This window comes from Cicer arietinum, chromosome 6 (genome assembly GCF_000331145.2).
Source record: "Cicer arietinum cultivar CDC Frontier isolate Library 1 chromosome 6, Cicar.CDCFrontier_v2.0, whole genome shotgun sequence".
NCBI classification, from domain to species: domain Eukaryota; kingdom Viridiplantae; phylum Streptophyta; class Magnoliopsida; order Fabales; family Fabaceae; genus Cicer; species Cicer arietinum.
The window spans coordinates 21813492-21825912 of record NC_021165.2 but is presented as its reverse complement, the minus strand read 5'-3'; the positions used below and the strand labels follow the sequence as shown (position 1 = coordinate 21825912).

Below are 12421 nucleotides of genomic sequence, written 5' to 3'. Positions count from 1 at the left end.
TTTATATAGAGAATTATGTCTTGCAACGAAACCTGGTGTAATATCTATGGGAGGATGTGCATTATTATTGCAAAATTGGGCATGGTATCGTTTGTCTTGTGTCGCTCCTGAATCTCCCAAACCATAGATATTTCCACTTGCACAAAGGTAACTATATTATTTTTATATTATTTTTTATTTTTTTAAAACCAGTTGTTTACCATATTAATAATTTTATTATATTTTTTTATTTTTATTATATTCGATAGGTTTAATTCTGGTGGTCTAAATTTTGCTAAAGTTCCTCATAACGACGTAGAAGGATATCGAAAAACAATTGATCACACGATGGTTGAGGAAGTAATATATTAAATCACATTTATTTGAATTTTTTAAATATTTTATTTTTTATACTTGTTATAATTAATTTAGCTTATTTTTTACATGTCAGTTTTATTGGAAACCTTGTCTCGGGTTCCAACATGAAGTTTCAGAAGAAGATATGGTCACTTGGACTGCATGTACTTATCTACTCTGTTATCATATTGTTGAAAAACATTATACAGATAGAGTCGCACTCCAGTTCGATTTCCATCAACAAATACAACAACCACCACATAACATGAAACTGTATCATGAGGTCCACATGAGGTGTGAGATTGATGATAATTGAAACTGGGTTTGGAGAGAAGAAATTAACCATTGGAACGAGCGTCATAATTACGTGTTGCGAGGTAACATCGTACAACGTGTTTTATGTCATAGCACAAAATATATGATTTGGTTTAGACAACACACCAAATTGTTTATATCTGTAGAACAATATCTCTGTGATCTCCGTTTACAACCGCCATCATATCCTCGTGTGCAATCGACCTCCCAATCATCCCCACAACAACACACACACAACAGGACCGTCTTCATCATCACCTCCCATACATGTCGCTACTGAAGTTTCATTTTGTGATCCACCACCATCTCAGTATTACATTCCGTCGGTGCCAAAAATACCAACACCCGATTATCCGACCGGACATGGGCTTATCTATAATTTGTTTGGAACTCAGTGCACAACTCTTGAATCAGCTTATGCTGTATTTGATTCGATGTATAATCAAAAATCTCAAAATTTAATGGAAGCAGGTGTGAGTGGTTCTAACTCATCTACAACTTACATTGAAGAAAATGATCAAAATGAGGATCAACCGGAAGAACCGCAACTTACATTAATTATTTTTATTTAATCATTTTAATTATAATAATTTTTAATTATAAGCATAATAATTATTTATTATAATATTAACAATAATTAAAATGTAACATTTATTTATAATTTATTAATGTATTTTTTTAATTTATTATTAGTATTTTTTTAAATAATTAAATTAATAATCTAATGTATTTCATTTCATTTTTATTTAATTGTTATTATTATCATTTAATTTATTTTTTTTGAAAATTTTAATATAATATATATTTTTTTATTTAATCATTTTAATTATAATAAATTTTAATTATACGTATAATAATTATTTATTATAATAATAATAGTAATTAAAATATAAATTTTATTTATAATTTATTATTGTATTTTATTTTAATTTAATATTAGTATTTTATTTTTTAAATAATTAAATTAAAAATTCTAATAATAAACAATTTTTAAAATATAACAACAACAAAAAAATGGAGTTGGAGGTCGCTTCCCCGAGAAGCGACTTCCTATTGAAATAAAAAAATTTCTTCTTCAGGAGGTTGCTTCTCCATGGAACGACTTCCTGTTGAAACAAAAAAGTAGGACATTCAGACAATTTTATTTTAGACTATGACATTTCAAGAATAAAAAAATATAAAAATGATATTCTGATAAAAAACTCCACAAAATACTGAATACTCTAAAGAATTAAGAGAAAACGAACTATAATATTTGCTTTATTAATTAAGTTTTAAGAAGGGTAAAACAAATATTTAATAGAATTAATTGTATAAATAAGGAGATGAATACAACCATCACACGCCTAATTTCTGCCTATACTATTCGATAAGAGAACACATAATAAGGAGATGCCACACTTTTTCTATTTCACTGTTGCAATTGACACAAGTTGTATGACAAATAATACCCTTACAGTGCAATTGAATTCTTTAAGGTAAGCAATGTGCAAGCCCACAAGAGAAAAACTTTTACTTTTGGAGAAATATTCAACTTCCAAATAAGTAACTAATTACCATATTTATTCAGTTTATTGTGAAATCATTCATCAATACATTCTATCTGTTTTTAATTGAATAATTCAAACTATGCGAACATGAGTGATTTCTTCACAAAAAAAACAAAGATTATTTAATTATATGTGAGAGGAAAACTACATTAATTAGTTCATCATTCCACCATTTCACATTTGTTTTCAATAATTTATCGCTTTTAAAATTTTCATTAAATTTATATTCGACAAACAAGAAAAAATATTATCATTTTTAACTAAACCTCATCTATATTAAAATGTGAGATTCATATTTAATATAAATTGGTAATTTCATAACATATTGATTTTAGAAATCGATTTTAGTGTCTCAAATATAACACAAACCAACGAATTATGCTAAATCTATTGGTATAACATATTTCAAAATGTATTTGGAACGTTACGAAAATTTCATTTTAGAATTTAAAAAAAAAATTGATTTTAGAATTCAGTAAAAAAATGCATTTTCAAGTCAAATTTCAGAAAATATATACATATATTTAAGAAATTGAATTTCAGTAAAGTACACAAAATAAAAAAATAAAGTTGTGAACTTAATTTTTGCAATATGCGTTTCATGTAAAAAATGAATTGCGAAATTTAATTTCAGAATATAACTAAAGCCCATAATCAAAATTTTAAATATGTGATACAGAAATCAAGTTTCAAAAAGTTTTGGATATTTTTTATTTATTTAAAATAAGCCTAGAAGGCTAGAACAAGTAAAGGAGAAAGGGATATATTTTCTAAAAGAAAAAAGAAGGAAGGTGTATGAGTAAAATAGGAGGTCCTAAAAGTAAATCCAAATTTTAACAAAAAATTCTTAAGCTCGTTTAACAGTAGGTTTCGCCCCTTTCATTTGACGACCTTTGCCGTGAAGGGCGGCGATGGTGGTGATTGTTCCCTGAGCTCTTGTCTTTCAAAGGTTCCGTCTTTTACTCTTTTTCACATCTTCATAGTTAATACTTAACTTCTAGTTTTTCACTTTTAGTTCTTAAATTTGTTGTGACGTTCTTATTGTCCCTGGTGTTGTGTTTAACTGTTGATTTTTTTATTTTTGATTATAAAAATTGGGTTTATATTTTTGTTTATCTACATCCATTAGACCATTACCAACTACAAAAGGTGAAAATGATGCTTTTAATGAATGTGGTTTCAGAGCAATACTACTGCTATTGTTTTAGGCGAATCGCATTGGATTCATTTTGCTGAAGTTTTAGGTTTTGAATTGTGTGAATTTTATGATGACACTACATTGACGATGAACAAAGATGAAATGTTCTCTCAGTCCCCCGTAATATAAGCAAAAATAGGTCAAAGATAGTTAGATATATTTGATTCAAATTTTGGACTAGGCCCTGTTTGGATAAATAACTTATAAAATGCAACTTGTAAAATATAAGTTAGAAGCTATTTTTCATAAGCTATCCTGGTTAGCTTATGAAAATTAGCTGAAAACAACTTATGAACATGTCATAAGTTGTTACCATAAACTTTTCCAAACAGTCTCACAAGTGCTTATGACAGTAGACAAACTCAAATAAGTCACTTCAAACATCAACTTTCTTCGACACGTTTCTGCTTATATTTCAGGACCGAGGGAGTATGCATACAGAGGAGGGAATAGTGAGGAAGGGAAGTGAGTGAGTGAGTGAGAATGAGTTTGGAATAAATATTCTCTCAATTGAAGTGATTTAACTAAATGCAACCGTTCAAGAGTTTATTGGCAATCAAAATTTCTTCCCTAGGCCTCCTACATAGTGTAAGTTATAAGTGCTCACTTTGACAAGGCTGTCATCGTGATGGGAATTTTTTTTTTGTGTTATTGAATTTGGGAGAGTTAAGATAGGGAAACATGATACTATAGAGCTGCTGCCGTAATCGGGTCAAGTGAAGGGTCAAACTCATTGTGAATATATTGTAGGTACTAGGCAGTGTTACCTTGCATTTACTAGAAACAAATTCCACTGATCGAGTAACCTATTGTTCATGCATCAACAACAATTCCAGTAATTCGAAATGTTTGAGTTGTAGCAAGCGGCAGCCAATGTTGCATCATGGAAAATAGCGTTTTGTCCAAAATCCGCTACACTAAAGGGCTATAGCACTGGTATAGCCTTTTTAACAACACTTTATACTAAATTTCATATCATGGAACCATAGTCGTTTGTTCAAATTCCGCTATGCTATGCTGATATCCACTATTTGACAACACAAGTGGGATCTTAATTGTATCAATAGAGAAAAGGGTTATTAAAGAGGTTTGTGAGTTTGTCATATTGATAGGTTGCTTATAAGATGTTTATAGAAATGTCTTGTTTCTGCATACAAGTATAGTTAACTTATTTTTGTCATTGTTATTTCGGTTTATTTCTTTCCACTTGAGCTATCCCTAGATTTATACAACCCAAATTATTTTTCTGTTGATGTCACTTATTTTCTTACTCAAGTAGCCATTTTATAACTGATTTTGAGCCACTCTTTTATCTGCAGTACATTTCCAGCGTCTAAAACTCAATGTGCTTGAAAACCATGTGTGCTTGTCAATAAGAGCTTCCTTTTCCTCCAAATCAGATGGCTTTTCTATTTCAGAAATTTCAAGAGGTATCTTCTAACGTTGTGTATGAATTGAAAAGTGAATACTTTTTTGCTGTTAATACGCCACGATATGTGTAAGTTATTATTATTCATTTACTAAAAGTACAAAATATGGAAAATGACAACAATTTAAAAAATGAAGTTTTAATCTTGTTGCCCTGATAAATGACTTGTGGTCTTGACCGAGTGACGAAGTTCATTCGGAGCATAATATCTTTTCTATTATTTTTCTTTCCGGCCAGTAAAGTAGAATCAAGTGTACTAGAAGAAACCTATATTATTGAAGTCTTATATCTTTATTTATTGCAGGTTATGCTTGCAGTTTTAGCAATTCTCCATGGTTTTACGCTAATCTAAAGTTTAGTTTTTACCTGATGTGTATCCTGTGAAGTTTATCACAAAAATCTTGGTTTAAATTTTGTTTTCAGGCTGTGAAAACCCTTGCAAGAAGTCCCACTTTTGCTAGGGATCCAAGACAACTACAGTTTGAAGCTGATCTTAATCGTTTGTTCCTTTATACAAGGTAAGTATTATTTTGCTCTCTGTATTTAATAATTAAGGGTGCAATAAACTTGCCTCTCTTTTTGTTTTTTCAGCATTATCTTTCTTTTTTATTTATATTTTCTGCCGTGTTAATGTAACAAAGTGCTGTTTGTACTTTGTTTATCGCATGAGCCAATGTTTTTGATAAACTCAAACTCTAAATTTCCCCCATTGTCACTTTTATGATACATTAAAGAGAGATAGAAATAAAGAGCCACAAATATTGGTTATTACTGAGAATGGTTCAATGCAAAATTATAAGTTTACTAATTACACCCCCTACTTATAGTAACACTCAAAGGTGGCTCAGGCCTGTCAAATGGGTCTGTCAACATTCAGTTCAGCTAGCACTAGCAGCTTCCTTTTATTAAAAAATGTTCAGATGCCTCAAATATAGTCAACGGTGAGTGGAGATGTCTTCGGCGGCGGTCTTATATGTAGATACTAATTTGTTTTCCAAAAACTTAGTTGCCACGTCAAGCTATGTTACTAATTATAAAACTTCGACCTGTTGCCCTATATTGAAAAAAATATAATGACTGTTACTTCCAAGTTCCAACATAGACAATCAGTGGTATATGCTTTCTTTAATATGAAGAATGTGATATGAACCTTTGTATAGGACTATAGTCACAAGTCTAGACATGGAAGAGTCCTTCTTGTGATAGACATATGGTGAATGCAGTGAAATGGAGTTGTCCTTGACCGAGTCCCTTCTAAGGATACCAAAAATGAAAGAATACTTGATTGATTTTTTTATTAAATATAGTTTTTTCAAAGACTGTTAATAATGAAGGAAAGAGATCATGAATGTTAGGGTCCTGACGAACAAGGAAATAGATCCCAAATTATAAGAGCTTAATCCCAAATACATCCCGAAAAAACTAAAATCTGATCTGGCTGCTGCCTTCATTCTCTGATATTACTGTCCCTCAAAATCATCCACATCACCACTTCTCTAATATTACTCTTCTCGGCTTTGAACCTGTCCTCAAGTTCAAGCTCTGGAAGAAATTTGTAGAAGTGGTCAACCGGTTCCCAACTGGCATCTACTTGATGACATTTTGCCGAGTTCTCTAATTGCTCCTGTTTCTCACGGTTGGTTCTACTGCAGCCACACTCAATCCTCGTCTGTTAAACTCAACTTTATATGCCTCAGTTTAGCAGCTAGGCAAGGCAACATGAAATACAAAAACCATTCTGAATTTTTCATGTTTTTAACCGTGAACCCCCCTAAGATTCAACTGCATCAGAATGTTATGATCATTGATCAACAATCAATCTGACCATTCCCTAGATCCTCCCCAGCTGAAGTTTGCCCCTTTATAGAACTACTGGATATCCCTTATGATGTTATTGAATATAATAATGATCAACCCTGATTGTCTTTGGAGGTTAATTATTGTTGAAGTTGTGGGATTTTAAATATAAGGAGGAGAAAAAATAATAAGGGTTTTAATATTATTGATAATAGTTTTATGTTTACTTGATTACAAAAGACTCAATACTAATCTCTATTTATAGAAAAACATAGACTCAATCTTAAAACAGGTATAAATCATAATAATAATGAGAGATATTCTAAGATATCTCTATGATTATAAATTGATCATAGGGAATAACTCTAATATAATATAATAGATATTATAAGATATTTTCTAATATTCTAACAATTACGATAAAGGTTGACTCTTGTCGGCTCTTCATTTTAAGATTTCACAGATAATTTGTAATCTGTTTGATGTTATTGTAGATTTATATAAATTTGATGCGTATTTTTTCAATTTTGTTGTGTATATGATTCTTTTCCTTGTTAACATCGTAACATGTTTTGCTCATGCAAAGACTTGAATCTCCAGCTACAATCGATTGGGGAAGAATGCTAGTGAAACAGATGCAGAAGAGATTATTGAAATGGCCAGTAAAGCCTCTGTTGCTGATCAACAAATGCTAGTACAAGAAAATATTCATTCTCAAATTAAAACATTTTGCACGTTTATGGATGAAGTTCTTCTTCCAAATAAAAACAAGGTGAATGACGACTACTTTGAGCTCTCTCAACAAGCAAACATTTCACCTCAACATAGTGAGCTTATTTCCGCCAATGGTAGGTGTGATTGTGTGACACACCAACTAACAATCCTTGTGAAATTTTCTGTTTAAATTTTTTCTTTGTTTTACTTGTCCTTTAGAAACATCTTTTGCTCTATTTATTGTTCATCTCATACTATTTCTCTTCCTTTTGATCCAGGGTTGAATAGAAATATAACCTATTCTATAGCGACTATGAAATGTTACTGTCAAATTTTATAACTGTTATATTTACTCTATTCATATGCTCTTGATATGTTGTGCAGCTATCCCTAAACAAAGACCGATTAGCCAAGCCGAACTTTCTCAAAAATTAAAGGATGGACTTGGCTTCAAGCTCGATGTTAAACCTTCCCAAATATCTCACAAGGAAGCCGACCAAGGTCTATTTTTAGACGGTGTAGTAGATGTTGGCGCCGTGCTAGCCTTGTATCCTGGTGTAATCTATTCTTCAGCTTATCATCATTATATTCCTGGATATCATGACGAGCAGAACCCCTATTTGATTACAAGACATGATGGAACTGTCATCGACGCCCAACCTTGGGGTCGTGGAGGTGACGAGAAAGAACTATGGAATGGTAGAAAAATGGTAGATAACAAGACTGATATGGTAGTAGTTGAGGAAGGGTCTCAACTAGATAATAGTGACGACGCACTCGAGCGTAGAAATCCATTAGCCTTGGCACATTTCGCTAATCACCCTCCGAAAGGGATGCTTCCAAATGTCATGATTTGCCCTTATGACTTTCCATTGATTGAAAACAACATGAGAGCTTACATTCCTAATATATTATATGGAAATGCAAAAGTAAATATGAAGAAATTTGACAGTTTTTGGTTCAAATCTAGAGTTTCAAGAAATAGTGAATCACATGTTCCTATTCTGAAAACTGTTGTTTTGGTAGCAACTAGGGCTCTTCAAGATGAGGAACTTCTCCTGAACTACAGGCTGAGCAACACGAAGCGGTGGCCTGAATGGTATGCTCAAGTGGACGAAGAAGATATCATAGAAAAGTGAACTTAGCCGATGACTTGATGGAGTCGCGGTGGCTTAATGAAGCCATTTTCTCTTTTCTGTTGTCTTGACGAGCTGTAGCGTCATTGTTATTTTTTTTATTAATTAAAGTAATACCATTTTTTATCTGTCTTTGGAGAATATCTTATTTTTACCACTAAGTTGTAGTGGTCATCACTAATTGTACTTTATCCCTAAGTAGAAAGAATGAGGTCATGATTTTGATTCTTTTTTGAAAGTCAAAATGAACGTCAAGATACCCAATCTCACAAAAAGTGGTTATAGTTAAACTATAAATCAAAGTAGTATTTGGTAGATGTGTTTAGAAGAAGAAAAGTTGATATAATGCAAAAATTATTTGTTTTTATTTTATTGGAAGAGAGGAAACTAGAGAACATAATATATCTCACATAAAGTGGTTATAGTTAAACTATATAAATCAAAGTAGTATTTGGTAGATGTGTTTAGAAGAAGAAGAAAAGTCGATATAATGCAAAAATTATTTGTTTTTATTTCATTGGAAGAGAGGAAACTAGAGAACATAGTATAACTGTTATATTTAACAAACGTGTGTATCATGTATGTGTTGGTTTGAGTACAAGTGGTTCACGTTCTTCTAAAATGTATAGAAGCATCTGCCATTTATTTTATTTCAATGTAAAACTGCGGATTTTTTTTATCAATATGTTTCTTTTTTTTAAAATTTTGAACCAAAATACTCCCTTTTCTCCTTAGTAGGAGGTCGCTGGCTGGATATGCGACCTCCCAAAGGGTTTTAAATTCGTTTTCAGTTTTATGTAATTGTTAATATTTTAATAAATAATTATATTAAATAATATATTAATAAATAATAATAAAAATACATTAATAAATAATAATATATTAATAAATAATAATAACAATAAAAATAATTAAAATTAAAATAGTAAATTAATATTATTATTATTAAAAATAATTAAAATTAAAAACAGTAAATTATATTATAAATTTAAAAAAAAATACATTAATAAAAAAAATACATTAATAACATGAAATAAAATACCTTAAATTAACGGAAAAAATACATCTTATTGATGTCCACCTAAATGACCTTCAATTCCATATCCAGGATTTAGTCGAACTCGTCTAGCGCTCTGAATAAGTTGAGGTTCTTCCGGTTATATAAATTTACCATTTTAAAAAATCCGTAATTGGTTAGGCAATTTATTATTAATCAATTTGTTAAAATTAATTTGATACTTACCAAATTTGCTACTTACCAAATTGGATAATTTGCGATTAATCAATTTGTTACCAAATTGGACAATTTGCGATTAATCAAATAAAATACAGTAACATAAGATAAAATCAAATAAAATACATTACAATAAAATTAAATCAAACCAAAATTTATTTTTATCATGAACTATCAACGAATCATAGAGCTGAAATCCAATATATTTAAAGCATTTGTAAGTTTATTGTATTTTGTTTTATGTTATTTTATTTTATTTAATTCAATTTGATTTGATTTGATTTTATGTTAATGTATTTTGTTTGATTAATCACCAATTGTCTAATTTGGTAAGTCACAAATTTGGTAAGTATCAAATTAATTTTAATAAATTGATTAATCATAAATTGTCCAACCAATTACATATTTTTTTAAATGGTAAATTTATATAACCGGAAGAACCTCAACTCGTTCAGAGGGCTAGACGAGTTCGACGAAATCCTAGATGTGGAATTAGAGGTCATTTAGGTGGACATCAATAAGATGTATTTTTTTTCGTTAATTTAATGTATTTTGTTTCATGTTATTAATGTAATTTTTATTTTATTAAATGTATTTTCTTTTAAATTTATAATATAATTTACTGTTTTTAATTTTAATTAATTTTAATAATAATAATAATAATAATAATAATAATATTAATTTACTATTTTAATTTTAATTATTTTTAATTATAACAATTTTCAATAATAATAACAATAATAATTAATAATTATTATTATTGTTATTATTATTTATTAATATATTATTATTATTTATTAATATATTATTATTATTTATTAATGTATTTTTATTATTATTATTTATTAATGTATTATTTAATATAATTATTTATTAATTTTATTATTTATTGAAATATTAACAATTACATAAAACTGAAAAAGAATTAATTTTTTTTTAAAACTCTTTGGGAGGTCGCATCCCCAGCCAGCGACCTCTTACTAGGGGGAAAAAAATGTTCCTTTAGTTGGTCGCTCCCTCAGACCTCCAAGTAACTCAAAAAAGTAGGGCATTTTGGTATATAAATTATAGAAGGAGGTATTTTGGTTCAAAATTTTAAAAAAAGGATATATTGGTAAAAAAATCCTAAAACTGCATTTGATTAAGAAAATCTTATTTTTATTTTGTTAGGAAGGTGAGAACTGAGAATTGAATTATATCAAAATAATTGATATTTAAGTATATATATATATATATATAATTATAATTATCAGTATGTGAATTTAATTCTTATTCCTTTGTATCTTATTTGAACTTTGGTTTATTTATTTATTTATTTATTTTATAAGTTGTGTTATTTTTTATTAAAAAAAGTTTCACTTTAAGATTTACTTTAGACATTTAAACATGTTGTACAATCAAATGTCAACTCTATCCTATATACTTCATATACTTTTGGCTATACATAGGATTGAGACCAGCCTCTGAACAAAGTTTAAAGACTTAAAGTTTGATGTAATTTATCATAGTTTTTGTTTTTGTTTTTAGGTTTGAGTTTGATATTTATGAAAGTTTAGTACTATTAACCTATTTAGAAACTTAGTTCATATTAACATTTTAAATAAATATTTAGACATATTTTTTAATAGATTAACAAGTTAATATATTAATAAAATTAAATATATTTTGTTTATATTAAGCATATAACATTTTAAATTTTTTGATTTTATATGACATCATATTTTAATTCTATTTTATAATTAGAGGTGAAAATAGACTGAGTCGGACCGAGTTTGCTTAAATATGACAGGTCTACTTAAAAAAATTAAAGCTAGAGTCTGACCTATTGTCTGTCAAAAATTTTATTTTAAGCTTTCGTCTAAGCCTACTTTATGTTATGGTGTATACACAAATTATTTGGTATATCTCTAAAAAGAATAATAAACAATAAAAAATATGAATTTTGTTGAATATGTAATACCATAATATCCCTTTTTTTATATATATTTTTTGTAATAGACTTAATATTGAGACAAACTCTCTATTTTAAAGTTTTGATGAAAATAAACAAAGGTTAATTAAGAATGTTAATTATGATTCTAAATGTTATGTTAATTTAACTTGTGTTCTTGAGTGGTTTTAATTAAGAGCAGACTCAAGCAAATACAAGAAAAGACAACAAGATCATTCTGCATCATAAACAGAGAATGATCCTCAGCTTCACCGAACTATCTATCACAACATGTTGTTCAAAGTTTATCTACATCGTTAACAAAGAATCTGCTCTGGAAATCATTCATATCTAACAAGTACATGGCAAGGAACAAGTACAAATAATCCAGACTCAAAAAGGATATTTGATCGCAAAGATCAAAGAGTTTAAACATGGACAAAAGTCATGACGACTTAAGAACTCCAAAATTCAAATGTCAAGAAAACTTGATCAAACTGGGTATATGACAAGACAAGAACAAAGGAAATACAGAACATTCAAAACGGGAACTCCAGAATGATTATTGAAGCTCAAGAACGTTCAAACTGATAAAACCAAGAACGTTAATCATTCTCCGTTTTCTGCACATCAACAGCAGCCTTGCATCCTCTCTGTTTCAGTCTGCAATTCGCTTCAAAACTTCTCCAACCTCCTCTAGCTACACTCAAGACTCAAGACAGATAATGTACCATCCAAGATCAATGAAGAAATGTCAAAGAAAGGACAAAAATGCTTTCAAT

General features: G+C 29.2%; 1 protein-coding gene across 2 annotated transcripts; it reads left to right on the top strand.

Moving 5' to 3' along the window:
• The first annotated feature begins 2973 nt into the window (after positions 1–2973).
• Positions 2974–8703, top strand: LOC101497317 (uncharacterized). 2 transcript variants are annotated; one of them, XM_004505650.4, is made up of 5 exons: positions 2974–3150; positions 4719–4829; positions 5252–5346; positions 7212–7473; positions 7724–8703. In XM_004505650.4, the coding sequence occupies exons 4-5, from the start codon at positions 7281–7283 to the stop codon at positions 8476–8478; spliced, it is 948 nt and encodes a 315-aa protein (XP_004505707.1). In that variant the 5' UTR covers positions 2974–3150; positions 4719–4829; positions 5252–5346; positions 7212–7280; the 3' UTR covers positions 8479–8703. The 2 variants fall into 2 exon arrangements, with proteins under 2 accessions (XP_004505707.1, XP_004505706.1); XM_004505649.4 differs by having other exon boundaries at positions 3011–3150; positions 7226–7473.
• The last annotated feature ends 3718 nt before the right edge of the window (positions 8704–12421 follow it).